General features: G+C 38.9%; 1 protein-coding gene across 39 annotated transcripts in view; it reads right to left on the bottom strand.

Moving 5' to 3' along the window:
- The window catches only part of LOC100117118 (leucine-rich repeat-containing G-protein coupled receptor 4), a 722,517-nt gene that overhangs the window by 35,846 nt on the left and 661,324 nt on the right, over positions 1-25,347 (bottom strand). For 14 of the 39 annotated variants that reach the window (XM_031925169.2, XM_031925168.2, XM_031925181.2 and 11 more), the window contains one exon: positions 593-706. The exons of 13 other annotated variants lie outside the window; for them this stretch is intronic. In XM_031925169.2, the coding sequence (XP_031781029.1) occupies positions 593-706 (114 nt within the window). Of the gene's footprint in view, positions 1-592; positions 707-978; positions 1,162-14,680; positions 14,941-15,018; positions 15,124-25,347 lie in introns of those variants that run through there. 12 more of the 39 variants (XR_004345193.1, XR_004345190.1, XR_004345191.1 and 9 more) reach the window with 4 other exon arrangements.

Here is a 25,347-nt window from a genome sequence, read left to right as displayed (position 1 = left end):
AAAGCTCCCCCGTACGTATTTGTCCTCTAATTGCGTACGTATAGGCAGTGACTAAATTTCGATGTAGACAAAAGTTGTCAATATTTAGACTTTTTATTCGCTGATTTTTCAGTCAAAAGCACTCGTCCATCACCCACTATATCTTCAACAATAGCACAATTAATCGATAATCTTTTGTTCACAGTAAACTCGTTGGCACTTTGTAGTAATCCTTAAAGATCTTTAATAAGGAAATCTCGAATGAGTCTGAACGATAGCCAAAGAGATCCACGATTGAACTACTCCGAATCGATGGTCACACCGATGAAATCGTTCAAGCCGCCTTTTTTGCAAAGTTGTCGATGCAAGTCTCGCACATAACCTTGAAGCCGAGAGTGAAAATCTGCATTCATGGGTGGTTCCGGTAAAATCCCTCGTATCTCTTTTTCATCGTAGTCAAAACGTCTGTATAAACGCGTTGACTTGCTTTCTATGCTAAATCGAGGATTTTCCTCTCCCCCTCTTACTTTACCGCTCTGCGAATAAACACCTGTAATATTCACTTATAGATTTTTTATATGTAATAATACGAAGAAATAATTTTCGCTCTTACCTTCATCAGCTGTGTTGGTTCTACTACTAGTGCTGTCACTACTGCTACTACTATAACTACTAGTATTACTACTGCTGCTACTTGTGCTATTGGTACGGCTACGTGTCTCTGAAACTAAAGTATAAGACGTGCCATGTTATGCTCGAAAAAAATTCGCATTACAATGACAAGTGTAATACTTCTCACGCCACTTTTTCTGCTGATGCAAAATACGATGCATATCAGAGCCGCAAACACACGGGAGTGCATTTTAAGAAGTTTGCGGTAAGCTAACGATAGCGACGTCGACGGCAATGACATTTACACTATCGACTTTTGTATCAGCAAATATGCATACTGTGAAAAAATGCCGCAAAATTAAAATGAAGAGTTTATGGAATACTGACAACAGAGATAGCAACGCCAGCGACATCAACACCGCCCGCTTCGACAACGACTGCGACGACAATGATGGCAACGACGACAGTGGCGGCGGCGGCGGTGACGATAAACTTGATACTCTGCGCGACATAGAAATAGTCTGCAAGGTCAGCTGCACGTGTCAATGAGTCATCTCCCAACTCGAAAGTCTGTGAAACAAGTACCTCGATAAAGGAGCTCTGTAATAGAAGACTCATCATGAGTCGTCGTCATCGTCCCTGGCCTGGGAAAAAAAGAAGGTATCAAGCATCCAAGCGCACGTGTGCTTCATTTGAGAATGCTGAAAGCGAAGACGACGACGACGACGACAACGTAAATACATCAGTGATAACCGTCGGGTATTCATTGCCATCAAGAATTATAAGTCCTTCAAAAATCGCCGAAAATGGGAATAAATGCGAACAACGCCAGAATTTTTTACTTTTTCTGGATAGCAGTTTTTACCCTATTTTAAATTTCTCGCAATTTTTTATAGGGACGGTCGTTTTCAACGATTTTTTCTTTTAAATTCAAGGTCCTGGGCCTAGCTGTCCATTAATCACGGAATAAATATCGTTCGCTTGATCAGGTAATAAATTACCCGTAGCGCAATAAAGTCTATTTAGCAATAATTTATCGTAACTTGCAAAATAATTAAACTATTCTAAATTTTTCACCTGTATACGCTTTGGCTACCTCAAATATGCTCAAATACGAAAGTTACATTGTTTATAAGCCTCTATCTCCGAAAGTTACAGTCAAAAGATTGTTATTATTAGCTCTAATTTGTTAATTAAGCATTGTCTACCTATTCATGTGATGAAAAAATGTATGAAATCAAATTTTGTTGACTGATATGGCTAGGGAATTTTTAATTAAAAAATTAGAGCTAAAAATAACAATTTTCCGACTGTAACTTTCAGAGATAGAGGCATACAGACAATGGCTTGAAACTTATGTATTTAATCATATTTGGGGTAGCCAACGCGTATACAAGTAACAAATTCAGAATATTTTGATTATTTTGCAAGCTACAATAAATTATTGCTTAATAGCCTTTATGACACGCCATGGCATAAACCTCGACTTAAGTCACGCTCGTGCAAAAATGCACTCGATAAAAAGTTTTCTTGTCGTTCTTTGTGTCATACAAAAGGGTTCTGTCTTTCAGATAGTTAGACATAATCCTTCTTATATATGCGGGTACCTTTTTTTCGTAGTGTCTCGTGTAGCTTGCCCCAGCTGGCTGAGTTAAACGCATTTCTAACATCCTGTGTAACAGTATCATAGTACTTTTTGGCTCCTTCTTTTCATCTCTCCCCTTCTATTGCAGATCTAGCAATGTCGACTACTAAGCTTACGGCGTCAAAAGTGGAGCGTTTTTTCCTGAAGCCGTATTAATATTCTGCTAGTCTACTTGGTTCTTTAATGACTTTGTCCATTCTATTGCTGATTATGCGCTCTAGAATCTTACCCGGGGTGTCCAACATGCAGAGTGGTCTGTATGAGGCAGCTCTAGGGGGCTTATCTCCTTTTGGTAGTAGTACCAGGCAGTGCTTCTTTCAGTTCTTAGGAAACGTCCCTTCTTAGAGACATAAATTGTACAAGTCCACAAAGTCATCGAATGGTAGTCACAATACGGTCCAGTAATTTCGGGCTTTGTGGAGGGGGAATATAATCTTCCTTTATCTTCTTTGTTACTACTTGGTAAGTTTGCCACCAGTGGTCTAGCTCAACCTCTTCTTGTAACTCTTTAAGGCAAAATTGTTTATTTTCTCGGATTTATTTCTTGAGTACCCGTTTAGTATCCTCTATTGCTTTGTTTTGGGCTTTTACTACTTCTTGACCTGTTTGTCATTGCACTCTTGTTGGATCTCCGTTTTAATATTCCTATCTCCATTATTATCGCTTGGTGGTAACTATTTGTGTGATGTTCGCTTACCGTCCATGATCTAACTAAGCCAATCAGGCAGCTGCTAACAAACATGAGATCTGTGATGGGCCCTGCGTCTGCTGTTTAGAACGTGTAAGAACATTTCTGGTTTACTAAGAACAAGTCAAGTTGGCCAAATGCTTCGAATAGCACTTGTCCATTTCCGTTCGTCTTTTGGCTGCCCCACTCTACTGCCCAGGAGTTGAAATCGCCTGCTATCGGTACCGGTTTTCTTCCTACAGCATCCTGTACGAGACGGACCAACAGTTGTCTGAATTGTTCCATCAGCGCGTTAGGAGAAGCATAGCAGCTGTAAATGTGTACGCCTGCGACCTTAGCGCGCACAAACCCTTCATTACGTCTTGTTATTTTTCCCTGGTAAGCAGCGTCGCCGCATGCCTATATCGCTGCTTTACCAGTACTGTCCATATCTCACGATGGTTTGTCCACGTCTCTGTATTGTTCACAGACGATGGCTATGTCGATCTCTGTCTCACGGACATACTAGCTCAGTAGGTCCTGTTCAGTCGCGCAGTGATTTATATTCAACTAAACTATTTTCAGTCAGTGGATTCTACTGCAGCTCGGTATACTGGGCATTTGTAGCTACCAGCTGCGTGGTCACTCTTCCTACTCGTGCCTCCTTTGCAGAGTACACAGTTGGGTTGGTTCTTACACTCCTTTGCTTTGTACATCTATTTAATATTTAAAGCAAAGCTTACTTCTATCTTTAGTTACTGTGCAGTTTTTGTCAATATGGCCAAAACTTTATAACACCAAGGCAGCTCGTTTTGGCGGTTAGCCACCTGGATCTTAAAGTTAACCAATCCTATTATGATCTTTTGTAGCTTAGTGATCTTAGCCGCTATCTAAGCTGGTACCCGTATTACTGCAATCTGCATATCACAGTACGACTTTTGCAGAGGTTTTATCGTAGAGTCTTCTATGATGTTCTCTTCGTCAATTTCCTTCCGCCGTGCTTCTAGTACCTCCTTTTTTAAGGTAAGCATGTCCAGATCTCTGATTTCAATGGTTTCTTCTTGCTGGATTCCTTTTTGTAGCGCCTTCTACTAGTACTGCTTTAACTGCTTCTTAGAAGTCCGAGGTTTTGATTTCTCTTGTGCATTAAAGCTTTATCAGAAGATCTCCTGCAACTGTTTTGCGTATTTTATTTACGCTATTCCCCAGCGTGTTAAGTGACGGAGCCGCTTTCATTTTTGACAAAATATCTGCATAGCTCTTTCCTTCTGCAGCCTTGATGATTAAAGCATCTGGTTTGGAAGGTCTTGCCCGCTTCAGTCCATCCTTGCTGGTCCTATTCTGGTTTTGTAACGCCAGGGACACTCTTATTCTCTTTGCTTACCTTTTTGCTGTAATTTTTTTTTATGTGGCGTAGGCAGAGCATGCTCTGCACAAGTGGCCCTTCGACACCTGATCCCCACAGGTAGTATCGTCAAACAATACTTCCGTGGGGCCCGCTAATTAGCCTACTTGGCTTCTTCTTTGGGGTTTGACATTTCCATACATTCCCCATCCATCGAAGTGATTAGGAGTTCAGGGTCAAACTCGTCTTCTTCTTTCTGCATCATCCAGTCGTCTGCTTCTTGCAGCATCGTCCGGTCGTATACTTCTTGCAGCATCGTTCGGTCATCCTCTGGACAGACTCAACCCCGACACCTACGTTCCTCTGCATCGGGTGAGCCAGTCTGGGGTCCAACTCAGTTACCTACGTTCCTCAGCATCGGTCTAGGGAGCACTTAAAGGTACTCAACCCTAGCTCCTACGTTCCTCTGCATCGGGTAGGGGAATGAGAGCTCGACTCTACGGCCTACGTTCCTCTGCATCAGTCCGAGGAGCGTTTTGTCTTAGCGACTTAATGGCCTTCGTCTAGCGACTTTTTACTCGGATATTTCGTCTTGTCTTTTCCTTTTTCCTTCTTCGTCTTTCCTGACCTTCTTAAGAATATCCGCGGCATAACTGTTTACAGTGTTCCATCCTTCATTTGAAGCCAGTAATGCTTCCAATATAGATTCAGGGGTAACTCTGGTTTGGAGGTAGCCCTCAAGATTTTCTCGCTCCTGCTGATATCATGAGCATTCACAAAAGACATGCTCTACATCTTCGTCAGCGTCCAAACAGACTGGGTAGTTTGGATGGTCCTCTATTTTAAATCGATGTAGGTACGCCCGAAAGCATCCGTGCCCCGTCAAAAACTGTGTGAGGTAGTAATTGACTTCCCCATATCCTCTTTCCATTCAGTTCGCTATTCTTGGAATAAGGCGATGTGTCCATCGCCCCTTGACGCTGGAATCCCATCTTTTTTGCCACTCGGTCATTGTCTGCTTCCTAGCGGAGGCACAAATTTCCCTCTGAGTGTTGTCATTAATCCGTCTCTTCGCCTCGAATATGTCCTTCCTCTCTATTGCTAAAAGGTCGATAGGCGGCATGCCTGCTATGATGCAGACCGCCTCGTCCGATACCGTACGGTAAGCCGATGCAACCCTTAGTGCACTTCTCCTGTACACGGTCGAAAGCTTTCTTGCGTAAGTTTTCACCAACATAGCATCCGCCCATATTGGGGCCCCGTACAATATAATCGATGTGATTACATTGGCCAAGAGCAACCATCGTTTCTGTGTTGGCCCTCCTACATTTGGCATCCACCTCGATAAAGCAGCGCTAACTTTTGCTGCTTTATCGCTTACTACTTCGAGATGATGTTTGAATGTTAGTCTTGCATCGATGGTGATGGCCAGATACTTGAGGGTCAGTTGAGATACAATCTCATGTCCACCAACCGTCAGTGTTATTCTCTCCATCTTCTTCCTACTAGAAATAAGGATAGTTTCGGTTTTGTGACTGCCCAGTTCTAGCCCTGCTTCTGCTAGCCATTCGTGTATTATACGAATGGACTCCTCGGCTATGTCTATCACTTCTTCTTTGTGCTTCGCTACCATCATTACTGCAATATTGTCAGCAAAGCCTACCACTGTTGCCCCTTTGGGTAATTCCAGCCTTAGTACCCCATCATACATGGTGTTCCAAATAGGCCAAGTACTGATCCTTGGGGGACGCCTCCTGTTACTTCATAGCTCTCCGTGCCGTTCTCGGTGTCATATAATAAGATTTTGTCCTTCAAATAGACAGACATCATCCTTCTTATATATAGAGGCACATCCTGCTTACGGAGTGCCTCATGAATCTTACTCCATTTCGCCGAGTTGAATGCATTTTTGACATCCAGTGTAACGATGGCGCAGTACTCCTTTGTTCCGCCGTTCCATCTTTTCCCTGCTATCGCTGATCGCGCCGTGTCATCACTAATCCTACCGCGTCCAGGGTTGAACGCTTCTTCCTGAAGCCATATTGGTGTTCCGCAAGTCCTCCAATCCTCCAACGTCCACAAAGACCCCTGGCCGGGCTTCGATAACATGCTTCAATGCGATATTGGGTATGCCATCTAATCCTGGAGCCTTGTTGTTTCCTATCCTCTTACAGGCAATTAGCACCTCGTCCATCATAATGGGGGAATATTTTCTTCGTTTACCTCTGCTTCGGTGATACACGGTTCGTCCAGCTGCCTGGGAAACAGTGTAGTCACAACCCTTTGTAATAATTCCGGGCACTTAGTAGGGGGTACATAGCTTCCCCTAATCTTCTTCATTACTATTTTATATGGTCTACCCCAGGGGTCCTGGTCGACCTCGTCCTGTAGCTCCTTAAGGCACCGTCGTTTGCTGTCGCGAATTGTCTTCTTTAGTTTCCGCTTGGCATCCTTCATTTCTTGGTTGCAGATATCCACTGCTTCCTGTCCTCTTCCAGTTCTATAGTACTTCTTCCTTGCCCGCTGTTCCGGCCTCCTGGTCCGGTGACACTCGCTACGGGCAACCTCCGCTTCCTTGTTCCACCAATATACTGGTGGCCGTTTTCGGTTGGGAACTCTTCTCGGCATAGCAGCGTCGCAGGCTCGGGTGATATTTTCCGACACCTGTTTAGCTTTACTGCTTGCCGATCCTATCAACTGCATTCCTTCCAATGCAAGCAGAAACATCTCCTTATCGTAGTCCTTCGTTTTCTAACCGACTCTATTGGTCCTTGTACTCTCGCTGGATCCCTGTCTCGATTTACTCCATTATTATGGCCTGGTGGTCGCTATTTGTGTAGTGTTCACTCACAGTCCACGTGTCAACTGTGTCAATTAGACAGCTGCTAACATACGTCAGATCTACAATAGATTCTGTGTCTCCTCTTCTAAAAGTGTACGTGCTACCCTGGTTGACTAGCAGCAAGTCTAGTAGAGCGAATGCTTCCAGTAGCACTCGCCCTCTTTGGTTTGTCCTTTGGCTGCCTCACTCTACGGCCCAAGCATTGAAGTCCCCTGCGATTAGTAGCGGTTTTCTTCCTACCGCATCTTGTACAAGTAGATCCAGCAGTTGTTCAAACTGCTCGATTGGCGCGTTAGGAGAAGCGTAGCAGCTATAAATATGTATACCTGCTACCTTCGCGTGTACAAAACCTTCTTCACGGTTGGTCATTTTTTCCTGGAAAGCAACGTCACCACATGCCCAGATTGCTGCTTTGCCAGTGCTGTCCGTATCCCACGATGGTTCGTCTAAGTCCCTGTATTGTTCGCACACAATGGCTACGTCAACCTCTGCCTCGAGGGCGTACTGGATTAGTAGGTCCTGTGCTGTCTCACAGTGATTCAAGTTTGCTGCACTATCTTCATTTTCTGGGTCTATCTAGTGCTCCTACTGTAGCTCGGTAGATTGAGCATGTATAACTACCAGCTGCATGATCACTTCCCTTCTGCACCACGTTCCTTACAGAGTACGCAGTTCGGTTCGTTGTTACATTCTCTGGCTTTGTGTCCTCCGGTTCCACATTTGTAGCACAGTTCACTGTGATCCTGAGTTACTGGGAAATTTTTGGCGATGTGGCCAAAACCCAGACATTTGAAGCATCTAAGCGGCCGCGTGTTCCGCTTCATCTCCCTTATTCGGCAGACCACCCAGCCTATCCTGATTTTCTGCTTTGCTAGCATCTGCTGGGCCATTCCCGCCGGCATTTGGATGACCGCTGTCTGCGTATCACCGTAAGCCTTCCGCAATGACTTCACTACCATCTCCTCCGTCGTGGACGTGTCGTCATATTGGAACTCCTTGTGTAGTGCCTCCAAGACTTCTTCCCCGCTGGTTAATACGTTGAGGTCCTTTATTTCAATGACCCCTACGTCTTGTAGAGTCCTTATGTTGGTACCATCCTCCAGCACCCCTTCGACTACTTTTCGAAGCTCTGCTGTCTTCCCTTTCGCCTTGTGTTGGAGTTCCAAGAGCAGGTCTCCGGTCGTCGTCCTGCATACCCTGCTTACGCTATCGCCAAGCATCGTCAGTGCAGGGTCCGCCTTCATCTTTCTCAAGATGTAGGCGTAAGACTTCCCCTCCACAGCCTTTATAATAAGGGCATCTGGCCGGGTTGGTCTTGCCCGTGGCGGTCTGTTATTTCTCGTTCCTTTTTGGCTTAAGGTACCAGTGCCATCTTTGTCGTCCTCTTCATTCTTCTTTTACTTCGTCTTCCTCGTTTCCACCACCTGCCAAGGTGGCTTTGTGCCTGGTGTGGGCAATGGGGACTGCGACGTTGCAGCCTTTTTTGCCTTCTTCCTGGTCGCCGTGTCCTCCTGCGGTGATGTTCTCCTACGCTTGTTCGGCGTTTGCTCCATCTGTCTATGGACGAAGGCGGGAGATGTTTAGCTCTCTCGATTCTTGCTACTTTTAGCCTTCGACTGTGTACCTGTTCTGTTCTGGATCGAAGTCGTAAAGTACTTTAGCGCTCTTCTAGTAGCCTTTGCCATAGTTTTCAACTATGTATGGATGTTTTTCTTATCCAAGATAAAATCCACCAGAGCTTCAACTTTCTCTTTAAGGAGAGTGAACGACATAGCCTTAATTTCTTGCTCCTTTTCTTTTCCTTATCTTACAATGCTCTCCTGATTTAGCCAATCTATACCTCCATTTTCATCTTCCGTCGCATGGGCAATGGGGGAAAGAAGGTCTATCAGGTTTGCGTTTGACGCGCTACCCAGACTGTTACTGTCTAGTTTACTTCCTTGCTCCTGATTTAGCCAATCTCTTCCCAAGCTATTGTTGCTGCTTATTTTCTGGGTAGGGAACACAGCTTCAATGACACTTTTCGAGGTATCCGAAGTCCTCGAGTTATTCTTTGTCGGTGTGCGTTGCATATTTCCGTTTCCCTTCTCTCTTCTCTCACCTACCTTCCACTCGGCTTTCACTCTGAAACTTAGCCTAGCTTACGTATATTCTGGCCTCGTGCCACAGTGCAAGTAGTCCTCAAACGCATCCGTGGAGGGATGGCGAGGCCCCTCCTGTCCACGGCGGGACCCTGTCCGGTCGCAACCCGGCACCACCGTAGCTATCAGGATTTTCGCCTGTTGATAGGGCAGCCAGAGCGTGTCAGCGTAACACCCCCGGGTCCCTGTACTACCCGGCAGCCTCGGAGTGTCAGAACCCAGTTTATCTCACTTCCTCCTACTTCAAACGTCGAAGTTAAGTCGCACTGCAGCAACCGGCGAGCGTCTGCTCAGCGATATTTTTAAGATCCAACCTCGTTTCTTGCAGTGAGTCTTAACTGATCTTTGTTAGGTCCGCGGGAGATATTTTATTTTTCTCCTACGCTCTGCAAGCAGCACTACGTATGTAGCACTATGTGCCCACAGAGAGCACCCTCTTTCCGCCACCATTGAGGACGCGCCACATGGGGTACAGCCTCCTCCTCGTGGACCTTTTTGCTGTGTGTGTATGCGTTTGCATGTTTATGTATTTATGTATGTATGCGTGTGTGTGTTAGTGTGTTCTTGTATGTATGTGTAAGATGGCTTCTTCTTTGATGTTTTGATATTTCCGTTCATCCCACATTTAGAATGGTGATAAGGGGTTTAGGGTCAAACTCGTCTTCATATTTTTGCATTGTCCGGTCGTCTACTTTGTGCAGCATTGTCCGGTCGTCTACTTTGTGCAGCATTGTCCGGTCGTCTACTTAGTGCAGCATTGTCCGGACATCCCTTGGACAGTCTCATCTTGCCCTTTTTTGCCGTATCCTCGGCTATTCCTATATTCCTTAGCAACATACTGGGCAATTTGGATTATCCTGTATCTTGAAGCGGTGTAGGTAGGCTCGAAAGCACCCATGACCGCTCAAAAACTGCGTAAGGTGGTAATTCACTTCTAGGCCAGGCTGTAGAGATTTGAAACTGCCTTATTGTGACATCATTTGTTACAGCAAACCGATTGTGGAATCATGTAGAGGATGATAAGCAGATAAAAGGTTATATGTTTTTTACTCGCATTTCCATTACTTATTGTTAGTTATTAACAACTTCATAAAAAACGCGATTTTTGTCTTTTTTTGCTTATAACTTTAAAATTAAGGAAGCTATCAGTATGCCTATAATCATTTATTTGTAGAAAATTGAAATATGTACAAAATGAGAGGTCAAACGCCTCAATCGGATTATTAGATTTTAAGATAATTAGAAAAAAACAAAAAATTAAGCGTTTTTTCAAAAATTCATAGCTCCCTCATTTTTTGAGTTGGAGCGCTAACATTTTGGGAATAAGTGGGAATTATAATGTTCTTTATATGTGCAAAAGTTGGGTGATGTCGGATTATTATTTTGCACAAAATCGCGATTCAAAGTTTGCGGTACGTTTTTTCAAGCAGACCTCTATGCTCTACCGTAAGTCCAATGGAAATTTCAAAAAAAGGATCGAAAAGTTGAAATCATGCACTACAAAACGTAGATTTCAGTTTTTTGATCAAGCGCCTGGAAGCATGCGAAAAACCATCGTAAAGTTCGTGAAAATTGGCCAAGCGCGCGCTCGTAGTCGAGTGGTGGGGGACGGAGCAGCGCTGGAGGAGAGGCGCATATATAGTAATAGGCGCGCGCGGCGCGCGTTACTTATCTTTGCATTGACATTTTTCAGCACCTACTGTAGCTATTTGAATGATTTTTTTTTATTTCAGGGTAACGGAACCAGAGGAATCCGATTCTTCTGGTTTTAAGCAACTTTTGCATTTTTTGCCTATTTTTAATGATTTGTAGCTCATAAGGGATGCATTTTTAACTAATACGTATCGGTAGACATGTAATGTACTAAGTGAAAAGTGTCAAATTTGCATGTAAAACAACTTATTAGATATTATGTCATGTTTGTTTTCAACATTACTTGTAGTAGAAGGTCAGGCCCATTCTTGAACTTTACAGCTAATTTATACTATAAAAAGGTATCATTTTCACTGTATTGAAGTTGTTGGAGTCCGGATCAAACATTCAGATTTTCATATTTTAAGATTTAAAATGCAAATAAGGTAGCCTTAACACACACACACACATATATATATATATATATATATATATATATATATATATATATATATATATAGGGCTTAAAAAGTATTTTTATTTAAAAATTCAGAAAATTTCACAAAAAAAAGTGTATGGATAGTTTTAGTTAAAAATGCATCCCTCATGAGCTACAAATCTATAAAAATAGGCAAAAAATGCAAAAATTGCTTGAAACCTCAACTTTGACCAACTCTTACTCAAAGCCAAGTAAGAGAATCGCGCTGAAATTTTTTTTTGGCACCGCATCCGCCATAGTTGATAGTGACTTAGTTAAACTTCTTCTTTTCTACAGCGCTTAGTGCTGCAGGCCTCGTTGCCAATTGCAATGCAAAATTGGATCCACGCGTTATTATACATAGCATTCCAGAAGATTACTGCAAAGAACAAATAGTTGCAATTCAGACTTCTGACAATGAGTGCCGTAACGATCCTGTTTGTGTAAATTGTAAGCAAAAGCTCATTAAACATTAAACTCAATATACTTAGCCACTTGGATTTGGCATTACAAGTGCTTCGCTGAGCCTTGGAACTCCTCTGCAAGCGAATGAATTTCTGGCTTTGCTATTTTGAGGCACGATCGACTTAGTTGCAAACGTTGCGGTGATATAGCTCTTTACACTCAGCTCGCTGTAGAATCGTTAGCACATTAGCGCGCCCTGAAAACTATATTAGATGGCCAGAGTTCGTTCTAGCTCGAGTAGCCCTTGATCGTCTTAAGCTGCTATGCGTACTTGCCTATATTTGCCCCAAGATAGGTTTTTGAAGCAATATCAAGAAAGTTATTTTTAACTTGGTGGGCGGTCTAAATTTTGAGTAATTGATTAATTCTTGCGCAATTATTGCTTACTCTCGGCCTTGCTGCAGCACATTTTGTGGGGTAAGGGTAAATATTTTGAAAATTAAAGATTTGAAATAAGAAAATTACAAATTTATTTATAACAAAAGGTAAAATCTTGAATTCCAAAATATTAGAAAAGTAGAAAAAGAAAAAGTTTTGACCACGAATATCACCATTCGCAATATTATAATTCAACATTTTTATTTTATAAATTTTTTCATTTTAAAATATCAGTTAAAAAATTTTGAATTTCTAATCTCTACCATTTCAAATTTTTATTTGTCAAAATTTTTGCCCTCACCCTTTTTAGGGCATAGTCACTACCTCAATCTCTCAAAATTTACAATACAAATTTACATTCGTATTTCTGGCAATTGCTTAGCTTTTATGCGTCAGCAGCTCCACCAGCCTTAGATCTCCGTTATTGATGCCTTTTTTGGATTGCTTCCCTCAGCTCAAAAAGACTGTATCATGTGAAATTTTTACATGTGACAAGTCGTTCAGAAGAGGTCGGGGTAAAACGTCCCAAGGTTGTGTGAATGTGATTGTGTGCATATAATCATTCGCGTCTGTTTCATTTTGAGTAAACGTTTCGGGAGAGAAAGATTCGCTTGTAAAAGACAATTAAAAGAGTTATAAAGAAACGAGAGAGGACGACGGATAAGGTTGACGCGGTCAAAGAAGGGTCAACAACTCGACAGGGCTCTCAAGGTTTGGCTTGCGCATCGTAAGGCGTCATATGCATATGTCAGAGTCTGGCAACACTGGCATCTGAAGCAGTTGGAACAGCACTACAGTTCATCCGCAGAGAGTCGGGGACAAAACCTGCTGCGTATTGCGCTCGAGATTAATAGTGTACGCTTGAATCGAGAGCCTTGATGTCAGAGGGATGTAATTGACTCTGGTCCCGTAACACACAAAGTAAACTGCGAGCTCCCTGCGAATTTTAGCTGTTTAGTGATTAGCGATAGTTTAAATTACGCGGGCGTCTGCTTTAACAGTCAGGCATTGAAAGAGAGATTTTGGAATTTAGATTTTGGATTAAGATTTAGATATGTTTTATTTTTTACATTACGTTGTACATATTTACATATAGAATACAAGAAGTAGCATAAATTTGTGTGTAAGTATTAAGTACATGGAATGGAATGAAATGAAATGTGATGAAGGAGTATATGTGTTTGCGTAAAGATTATGTGTTTTCCAGTTCAAAGAAATATTTTTTATCTGCTTGTTTAAAGTGCGATATGGATAGTGTGTTGCAAAGGTGTGATGGAATTCTTCGCGTCTCCGTCTTGAAAGCCGGGATATCTAAGGGGATCACATCACCCCTTACAGGTCTGAGCAAAACGTGGAAATCAAAAAAGGCTAGTATGTAGCCTAGTATGTAGAGAGAGAAAGAGAGAGAGAGAGACACACACACACATACATAAGTATCGCATCTCCTATGTCAAAAATATTTGAAGATGTCGCACTGAATAAAATTAATGGCTTCATCGCTAGAAAGAATCTTTTAAATCCTTTCTAATCGGGGATTCGGAAAGGCTACATCACTTCTTCTGCGCTGGTCTCTGTAAGCGACGATATCTGTAAAGCCATTAATTATGGAAAAATGACCATTCTTGTCTCCATGGATCAAACTCAAGGTTTAGGACTTGTTAATATAGAGCTCATTTTCAAATAACTACGCGTTTTTAGCTTCTTAGACTATATCTGCACCTCGTTGCGCTCCTTTCTATCCAATCGCACACAAGTTTTTACGTTAAGTACAGACGAATCATCTTCGCCTCTCCTTAGAACTTCGCGATTTTTTCAGAAATCACGTCCTGGGCCTCTGCTTTTTTCGATTTACATTGCAAAAGTTCTGTAATCAAGTTGGTCAGCTGAGTCTACCCCCTGTCATTGTTGATGGTTAGACCATAGACCCTTGTGATTCTCTTAAGCTTCTAAGCATTACCCTTGATAACTGCCTGACTTTGAAGAAGCGATGCACTATTACCGCGAGAAAGTGATTTTCTGCACTTGCCCGTGTAAGAAAGTGCGCGTACTTTATTCAACGCTCGATTAAGCATATGCTTGTGAAGATACATGTCTTTCCATACCTGAAACATTGCTCTTAGCTATTTCTTAGTTTGACGAAAGAAATGGTCACTTAATTAGATCGTTGTAAAAATGCTGCTTTATATTTCGTGTAGGTTGTCAATCGCTTTCAGTATCTCTCGCCGACATACCGGAAGTATAGTATTGCATACTTTAAGTGCAGGCTTGAATTGCTACCTGTTAACTTGCTCGTATCAGTCCTAAAGTCAAATATTCCCTCCTATCTAAGCGCTCACTTAAAGTACCGAAAAACTGAAGTTCTAAGCTGTAAACAAGCTATCGAGCTTGACTTAATAGTTGATTCTAACTTTGAGAAAATCCGAATTAAGCAGATTAAAAGGCAAATGAAATTGTTTAGGATAGGATAACAAATAAGAAAAAAAAAACTTAACAAACTAAATAGGCAATTATTACACTATTATTAAATACAATTACAATTATAACGATGTTTTATAACAGGACCTACAAATACATCATAATGGTCCGTATAAGCATCTACAAAAACGGTTAACACTATTAGTATACACTTTTAACTCAGAAAGTCAAAGCTGCGATGCCCCGGGTGTCCTCATCGGCCCATAGGCACCTTTCAAATTTTTACTGTTGATCAGACGGTCTCAACACCTCCAAGAGCAAGTGCATTCCCAATCCTGAAACTAAAAATGAATAAAAATATATAATATACAATTCTTTTCAATATAAATCATCAAGAAAATTAAAGTAGCGATTCTCACACATATTTTCTGGTAATGACAGTAACCCGCTCTAGGTGGAATTGGAGCAGGCAACGCGTCTCGTTTCGCTCGCTTGACTGTCCGAATACACTGCCAGTCCTCAAACTAAAAGAAAAAAAGGAAAAAATAAATAATAATATAAGCTTCATACACATGGGTGGTTCTCTGTAAAATCGAAGATGAAAATTTTTATTTTTGCCCAAACTGTATACATATGTTCTATATGTTGTACCTGACTCCCAAAAAAAAAATTTCAGCGCGATTCCTTCATTTGGCTTCGGGTTCTAGCTGGTCAAAGTTGAGGTTTCAAGCAATTTTTGCATTTTTTATCTATTTTCAATGATTCGTAGCTTATAAGGGATGCATTTTTAACTAAAACTATCAATATACTTTTTTATATACTTTTTGTATTCAAACCTTAAAATATAAAAATCTGAATGTTTGACCCGGACTCCGACAACCTTAATACAGTAAAAAGATACCTTTTTATAGTAAAAAAAGAGCTGTAAAGTTTTAGAATAGGCCCGACCTTCTAGTAGAAGTTATGTAGAAAACAAACATAATATATATATATATATGTATATATATATATATATATATATATATATATATATATATATATGGGTGGTTCTCTGTCAAATCGAAAATCAAAAATTTTTTTTTTCTTTAACCCACAGTAAATATGTTCCAGAAAGTTTCCAATGCACCTTAATTTTTTTAGATTTTTAAATTACTTTTTACCAAAATGGTAGGGAGCCAAAGATGTCAATTTTGGCAATTTTTGGGTTTTCAGCACAAATTAATTAATTCATAGATCCTCAGGGAAGCATTTTTAAATTTTTTAAATTTTTAAAATTTTTTCACCTTTTCAATAAAAATACCCTCAAAGTCATATATACAGTATGTCACAGATAAAGCGGACACATTTCTTTTTTGGTGATTCAGAAAAAAATAGCGTGAGCGCAAATAAAACTGGGGGGGGGGGGGGGGATGATTGAAGGTTAAATCTTGCTTAGTTACATAGTTAGGTTACATAGTTACCGTACCCTTTTTTTCTTAAGTTGTGAGGTTTCTTAACGGCCCTAGGTTTAATAAAATGATGCATAAAAAAAAATTAGGTAAGGTACTCTAAGCCCTTCCATTTGATAGGCCGTGGCAAATAATGCTTAAAACCGCGATTATACGATTACCTTTGTGCCTGTTCAATTTTAAATCAATTTTGTAAATTGATTTCTGAATAGGGAATATTTCGCCGGGCAACCGAATATGGCGGCATGCGACGCACTTCCGTACAGTTGTGACTCGAGGTTAGTGCGTCGTCTGCTACGTGCAGGTTATGTGATCTCATTCGCGAAACGACGAGGCTGCTGCTGCGCGGTATGTCCGCGCGACTCACGAACGCGTCCCTCCCTTGCACGCTTCGCTCACTCGAGCCGTACACTCTGACTCAAGCTGGCGCTCAAGGTCGCTCGCTTTAGGTGGGTCGCGCATCGCCTTGCTTTCTTCGCTGTCCCTCGGTGGTTGAGTCACGTCTTCTTCTAGGGATTCGATGTTGATGTTGCTTCGGAGTGGTTTTCGTCTTTCCGCCTTCTCTGTGGAGACGGCTGATGTCAGTACTGGCGTCTGGTGTCCGCCAGCTTTGTATCGTCTGCGAGATTGGCACGGTGGCCGTAATTCACCGCCCGTGCACCCTCGCCCTCTGCAGGCGCTTATCTCCAATCGTAGCTCCGAGTCGCAAGCATCTGACTCGAGCTTTCCACCAGCTGTTCCGTGGTATCTTCGGCTCTCCAGGGTCCGTGGTCTTCTTTACGGCCCTGCCAGGTGCCTTGTGCTGATGCTCACACATGCCTGTTGAATTTATCTCCTGGCCGACTGGCCTCGCTGACCGGGATAGTCGCGCACTACCGTCCGTCTCCTGCGCTTCCCTTCCTTTGTTAGGAAGTATCGCATCGAATGTGTCGGATGCGCCAAGTTCGTTCTGTCTTAATCACGAGACTTTGCTCGCCGTGCGCCTACCGTGGACGCACGATATTCCGGGGTCTGCAGCCTGCTTCGCGTCATGGATCTTCTGTTTTGCAGCCTTGGCGAACGTGGGGCTTGCACTCCGACTCGCCGTTGCTGTCGAGGCTCCGAAATTCTCTCGACGCGTGGCGATTTTCTTAACGCGCCTAACTTGCGAAAACTATGTTTGATAATAAAAAACTTACCACTACCCAGTTTGATCAAACCCCGAACGTTGGGGCGCCATTTTATAACGGGGTTTTCTAATTCGTCGGACGCGATAGCCAACGCGTCACCGAGAGTGCAACCCTCACTCTCTCTCCGCGGTCAATTTAGAGAATCTCGTTGCCAAACGCGAGGTGAGTGAAGCTTCTTGCTTTCGCGTTCGGACATGCACCGGCTACAGAGTTTTCCGTGAGCCTCGAACTGGGTAGCTGGGATCAGAATAAATAAGAACACGGGAATGTTAACAACAGAATGATAAACTATATTGAACTCAACTATAAATATGAATACAAAAACGCGTCGCCCGAAGCGACGGCGTATAATACGGGCGCGAGAGAGACGCGATAACCGGCGCGAACCGGACCAAAGCTCGGTGACCACGAGCAGCAGTCAGCGACGTTTCGCGCGGGCTTTTCCGTGGTAAACACACGCGAGACTTACACTGGTGCGAGGAGTCGGTCTCAACTCGCACCTCTCACCGTGGCGATGCGATCCCGGGCATCGAGAAGCGTTCGCCCTCGAACAATGAAGGCGTCCCTCCAGGTCCCTGTCGGCGCTCCCCTTACGGGCACGGGTCGAATCTATCCCACTAGCAAGCTTCTCGCGGTTCTGGAGATGAGCTCCTTTCTCGCGCGCTGGTAGCAAAAGTCTGTCGATTCTATTATTCGACGCGCTCGAGTTCCCTCTCGACCTCCCTCTCCTCGGTCTTCCGTAAGTACAGCCATCCGACGGCGTCGTCTGCCGCTCTAACCTGATTTCTCGCGACGAACAAGCGCGCGAGAATACAATATCTCGCCGCTCGTTACAATATATATATATATATATATATATATATATATATATATATATATATACTAGTGGGGCTCCGCCCCCCTGCTCGCTTCGCTCGCCAACCCCCTATTTTATCTTCAAAATTTTATTTTCATGAACTGATAATTATGTTCTGGATGGTTGAAAATGATCGATCTTATTGTATAAGAAAACCTGTTACTGGAAGTAAAAGTATTGTTTAACATTGAACTTCTACTATTAATGGCATTTAAAATAGTTTTAGCTAGTTTTTGAAGTTTTCTGACGCTTGAAATTCATCATTTGAATTTATATATATATTTTTTTTTAAATTAATTTTAATTTTTTTAATGTTCTTAATGTTTAAATCTTTGTGCCGCAAAAGGCATCTATAAAATGATAGACTTTTCGAGTTGCGCGCCATTGGGAGACGTGAGGTGATCCTGAAAATTAAATTATTTGGAAAACTGTCTCTTTATTCTGTCTCTCTAGTTCTGTCTGACTACTCATATTACCTGAAAATTCATCGAGGTCTTTGATCTCGCTTATCTTGTCCATTTTGTTGTTTATTCAATCAGTGAATCATCTATAATGATTATACTTTCTGATGGTTCTTTGAGTTCTTTGAACTCAATTATTCCCTAACTTATTTACACGTTATTAATAATTAACTTTAATCTTATAACTTAAATAAAATTAGAGATCTTCAATATCTGGTTCTCTTGGAACTGATACTTCTTACCTTAACCTAAACCTTAATTCTATTTAATATTATCCAATTTAAATCTATTTAATCATAATATGTTATAAATTTGTATTTAATTGGACTGTTAATGCGGCCTTATTTTACTACGCAATAGCGTTGTGAAAGTATGACGGTCTCAAGCCCGATAACGCAGAGAGCAGTCATGTTATTTGGTGGGGGGGGGGGCGATGGGGGGGGGGGGGGGGGGATGGGGGGCGGTGGGGGGGTGGTGGGGGGGTTTTTGAGATTTTCGAAAATAACAGAAAAATGAAAGAATTTTACGTGTTTTGGTGGGGGGGCCAAGGTGGGGGGGTGGTGGGGGGGTGGTGGGGGGAGTCTTGCCAAAATGACTATATAATATAGGAAGATATATATATATATATATATATATATATATATATATATATATCTTCCTATATTATATAGTCATTTTGGCAAGACTCCCCCCCCCCCCCTGGCCCCCCCACCACCCCCCCACCAAATAACATGACTGCTCTCTGCGTTATCGGGCTTGAGACCGTCATACTTTCACAACGCTATTGCGTAGTAAAATAAGGCCGCATTAACAGTCCAATTAAATACAAATTTATAACATATTATGATTAAATAGATTTAAATTGGATAATATTAAATAGAATTAAGGTTTAGGTTAAGGTAAGAAGTATCAGTTCCAAGAGAACCAGATATTGAAGATCTCTAATTTTATTTAAGTTATAAGATTAAAGTTAATTATTAATAACGTGTAAATAAGTTAGGGAATAATTGAGTTCAAAGAACTCAAAGAACCATCAGAAAGTATAATCATTATAGATGATTCACTGATTGAATAAACAACAAAATGGACAAGATAAGCGAGATCAAAGACCTCGATGAATTTTCAGGTAATATGAGTAGTCAGACAGAACTAGAGAGACAGAATAAAGAGACAGTTTTCCAAATAATTTAATTTTCAGGATCACCTCACGTCTCCCAATGGCGCGCAACTCGAAAAGTCTATCATTTTATAGATGCCTTTTGCGGCACAAAGATTTAAACATTAAGAACATTAAAAAAAATTACAATTAATTTAAAAAAAAATATATATATAAATTCAAATGATGAATTTCAAGCGTCAGAAAACTTCAAAAACTAGCTAAAACTATTTTAAATGCCATTAATAGTAGAAGTTCAATGTTAAACAATACTTTTACTTCCAGTAACAGGTTTTCTTATACAACAAGATCGATCATTTTCAACCATCCAGAACATAATTATCAGTTCATGAAAATAAAATTTTGAAGATAAAATCACACAGAAACTACAATAGGGGGTTGGCGAGCGAAGCGAGCAGGGGGGCGGAGCCCCACTAGTATATATATATATATATATATATATATATATATATATATATATATATGGGACGTTCCACGTCAAATGTAACAAAGCTCTGCCCAAAATTACTTTTGATCTAAAAAGGCTATAGCCGGGTTACTATGGTGAAATGGCCCCCTTGGAAAATGTATATATGTTATATACCATTCGATGGGGGATAAAAAAAAACTCCCATAGCCAAATTTTTAGCTCTCTGCCTAGTGCGCATGCGCAGTAACGTCGATAAACGTGTTTTTTTGATTTTATTTTTTTCTGAAGTCCCTATAGGATAAAAATTTTTTTAAAAATTCACATTGGTGTATTTTTATGTCATGAATAACTGCAATTTTTTTGGGATTACATAACCTCAAATATCGGATCTAAAAAAATTATTAAAGTTTTCAATCGATATTTTGACCCCCTTGTTTTTGAGGTGCAACTTTTTAAGTAGACTTTTTTTGTGTACTTTTTCCCGTTCTTTACGATGGCACTAACGTTTTTTCCTTAAAAATGGTGGCACAACTCGATTTGAGCCAAAAACTGATTTTTTTGCCATTTTTTCACGTTTTTAGCTGGTTAGTTAATTTAGTTACTAAAGTGACTCCTTTTGAGTAGTTTTGCATATCTTCCCATGAAAACATAATCAAATGAAATATTTTGTTCGCTCCAAGCCGTATTTTTTATATTATCTCACGTTTTCAATAATGGTCTTATCAGAATTTGAGGTAATAAAGGGTTTCTCTCTATATATAAAAAGAATATCGCCGCTGTCAGTGTCTGCTTTTCTCTTTAACCTAAAAATGCCCTCATTTGAGTGATTTAACGCCGAAAAAGGCCATTTTTGGTACCATGTAACCCAAAACTAACCTAAAAATGTCATAATGCAAGGGTTTTCACGCAAAAAAGCCTGTTTTTAGCTAAACATAGCCTTGAAATCGATCGTTTGAGGGTACTTTTGGCGTCTTGTGGTCTTAAAAAGGCCATATTTGGCTTATCTGCCTCTACTTAATTGATTATTCAAAATCTATTGACAGTAATAATTATCAGGTAAAAAGGAATTGAAGTTAAGTATGTTCAATTCGTACAAAGTATAATTTATTATCTTCATAGGCTATTTAAAATAAATTATGGAACGTATACAAGTAGCTTTTTAAAAATAACGAATGTTCACAATAGAAAAAATGATTCACTCATCATTGTCACTATCTTCATCAATACACACTTCAATTTGATCATTAAGAAACATTTTAGACAGAATTTCAGCTGGTCGTATGATTTTTGATAAATATCTTCCATGTGAAAGATAATAGATTATGGCAGCAATATGCGCACAACATCCTATAGTACGGTTACCGTTAGCACAATCACAACAGTGTCTTAAGATGCTAGAATAACCAATACCATTTGGTTTATACTCAACGAAACATTTGTATTGTTTTCTGTTAATATGCCTGGATTGAACTTCAAGTTTGAGAATATTGTTAGTCTCTTTTGAATATCCAATCTTCAAATTATTATCTGCGTCAAGCATTTCCGCTAAGTAAGATATTGTCTGTTTAAGCTGATATGTTCCTGTAAACAGAATTTTCAAATCTTTTATTGTTAATTCAGGAAAGTCTGGTAAATCATCCGAAGTTATTATTTTAAATGGTAGTTTCCGACGACTCCATCTTTTGTCTGCTACTAAAACTGCTAATGTATTTTCAACATTTTTTCTAGATTGCATAGCACTAAATATTTCATCTTGCATGTCTTCATCAGAATCTAGGCGTTTGCCAAACAAGTTATTTAAGTAGCAAGAAATTTTACAATAAGATCCAGTATTTTTCACCATTTTATTATCAAGTTTGTGATCTAATAACCTATATTTTTTCTTTTGAACTCCGTGCACTACTTCAACAACCCATCGCAGTTTTGTCGTGAATCTTGTTTCATTTGATTCTTGCGTAGAAAGTTGAGATTTTGAACCTTTGAGTGCAGGCATCAAAACAATATAACCCATATTTTCTAATTTTTGTTTAATGTCCCTGAAACCTCTATCCAGTATAAAAATGTCCCCTTGGCGAAGAAGTTTCTGTAAAATATTCTGCTTCTCTTCCAATATTTCAATCAGTATTGTAGCATCATTTTTATTTGCAAGATATGGACCTAACTGGTCAACAACATAACCATTAGTAGTACATATAGTAAATGGTTTAGTCAGAGGAACTTTTTTTGGCCTGAATAAGATTTTCTTTGGTACTCGTTATTAGAGCTTTTTTCATGCCTTATATAAGTACCATCAGCAATCAAAATAAGTTGTTTACCAGGATGTAATTTCTTTGCCATATTAGAAGTTTGATTTTCAATCAATTCATTTCTGTCTACATTTTCTAATCCAAAGTGTTTTGGTAGTAAATCTTTTTCGAAAGATAATAATACTGATTGACAAAAACGAGATACTTGTTGTTCGCTTTCAATGTCAAATATTGTAGAGATGAGCGAGTTAGAATTCCCAGAGCGCATTTTGAATAAAAATACGACAATGGCTTGTGTCGCTGTCCTTACACAGGAATTCTTCAGAGAAGTGAGTTGATCTTTAAGATAATTAATATTTTCCCACGTTAATCCCGTAAAAACTTTCAATTTTTTTTCAGGCATGGAAAATTCAGCTACTGTATCTAATAAAGTTTCGTCTGCTTCCATTGATAATTGACTCAAAAATTGTAGTAATTCATCAATATATACCGTACTTGTAGTGGAAAAAATATTAATTTTATTTAGTTCATCTTCATAAAATCTTTTTTTAATTAAATGTGTGCAACAGCATCTATTGCCATGTGGAATAAAAACATTCATTTTACTATAAACTTGAATTCGGGCCTCTAAAGGAACTAATATATTATTAGTCTGTTTTTGGTACCCACAAACAAAGCAATATTTATGTGTCGCAATCGTCCTTTGAATAAGTAATTCCGTGGTTGCTCGTACTTTTTGTTCCTTTATTGCGTATACAGATGATTGTGTACTTTCCTGAGATGATGAAGTGACAGTTAGCTGAGAAAATGATTCAGAAACATTTGAATCTTGAGACGAAGCAGTTGCTGGAACATTAACCTTTTTAGGTTTAGAGCTTGATATGTATTTGGCTAATCGCTTTCTACATGAATCACAAATTACATCATGGATGTAAATATCTTTATTTGATAATTGTTTAGCATATTCGATTTCAACTTCAGATTCGATTTCCTTTTCTCGACCAATTGATTTTCTAATATAAATATTACACATGGCACATCTTCGATCATCGCGTTTCCTGATGTTATCTGACTCTTCATTACTATTAGATGCCATATTTATTTAACCATTAGACAAGAAGATCACTTCTGAAATAATAAAATATAAATATTTTACAATACATTTAAAAATGCTGTTAGTTAGTTTTTAAAAATCTAAAAAAATTGTTTGCCTTTTTTTAAATTAAAAACTAGAATGAATAATAAATATTACAAAAATATTATAATCTAAGTTCTTGTATAATCCAGTTTTCTCAGTAGCTTTACATGAAAAGTAAAAAAATAATATTGCCTAGTAAAAGTGAAATAAGTTGTATTTCATTTATAAGTTTTTTAAGCAAATAATTTTTTTTTGTCATAAAAACTGTATTGAAGTGCTTGCACCTAGTGATTTTATAAAATCAACAAACCTATGAAATTATTATATTCAATTTGTTTTTTTGTAAAAATATGTTCTTGTATCTAGACATGAATAATAGTGTATTTTAAAATAAATAAATAATGTTGTTTTTAATGATGTTTCATATACGTATGTGTTTAAAGCATAGGTTAGCTTGTGTTTACTTTATTCATTTTACATTTTTTTAACTTAAAAGTTAATTGACAATTAATAAGTTCGCATCCTATTAGTTCTATTTTTCATTTTTATTATTTCTCATGTATTGTTTTTATGTAAAACCAAATATTTTTTCTCATCTCATAATAATTAACTATAGTAAAAATCACATCATATATAGTCATATGCAGATATTTATGTGCATTTTTTATTAATTTGACAGTATTTTATACATAAACAAATTAATTATTGTTCAAGACTTTCTATATTTTATCAATTTAATCATACTTGTATAATTAATATACCGCATTACATCAAAACATGCAACTCATCAATCGTCAAATCCGTTTCTAGCAAAAGTTTATTGTCATATTTTATTCAAATGTTTTTCCTTCTTAATTTTATTTAGTTAATAGTTTCAACAACTTTATGTTTAACTAATTTCTCATTTTACTTTATGTGATTAGCCTAAATTGGTTAAGTTAAATAGATAAAGACTCGTTCCCCTTACATGCATTGTACGTATATCTATATCTATAGGATTGAAAATTCATTTTTATTAATTACTTTTTTGTTAGCTTATTGATTTAAAATCTGATTGCTATTTTTGTTTTAGGATAAGATCGGATCTTTATGCGAGTACTAAAACAGTTTATAATTTAATGTTGGTTTAAACTTTTGATTTTATGCAAGAATTTAATAACGTACACAACATGTTTTTCTTATTTAGCGTATAAAAAGGTCTAATAATTATCTGTTATTATTATTACATTATTATATTATATTATTATATTATTATATCATATTATTATATTATTATATCATATTATTATATTACTATATTATCTGTCATTATTTTTGATACAATTACTCTTAATACTACAGAATTTATAATAAAAATTTTATTTTTCTACCCATTAATAAGTCTTACTCTGCATATACCGGTAAAATACAAGTGTATTTATTATAAATACATGGGAGATTTTTTTATTTATCAGTAGGTTGGTTACAGTATTTTTTTCAAAACTCAAAGTGTCGGCATAAAAATAACATTTTAGATATTAATAATAGGTTTTGATTTTAAAGAAGTTATTTAACAAAATATTAATTTATTGTGTAATATGTATTAGAAATACATATAACCCTAATATCAAAGCATATAATCTGTGATGTCAAAACTTTTGAAAAACTTTGTTAAATCTTCATTTTTTTAAAAGATATATAAAATATATAGTACTCACTTTAAATATACAAGATTGTTAGTTTTGAAGTAAACAGCAGAAAGATTTAAAGTAGCCGCGTCAGCCTTCGGTTCCAACTAACTCCAATGTATTTGAAAATAAATACTTAACTACTTTATTATTTTTTCTAGTATTGCTATCAATTAT

Source organism: Nasonia vitripennis (genome assembly GCF_009193385.2).
Source record: "Nasonia vitripennis strain AsymCx chromosome 2 unlocalized genomic scaffold, Nvit_psr_1.1 chr2_random0006, whole genome shotgun sequence".
Classification (NCBI taxonomy): domain Eukaryota; kingdom Metazoa; phylum Arthropoda; class Insecta; order Hymenoptera; family Pteromalidae; genus Nasonia; species Nasonia vitripennis.
Note: the sequence above shows the minus strand (reverse complement) of the source record. Positions and strands in the feature narration are given on the sequence as shown.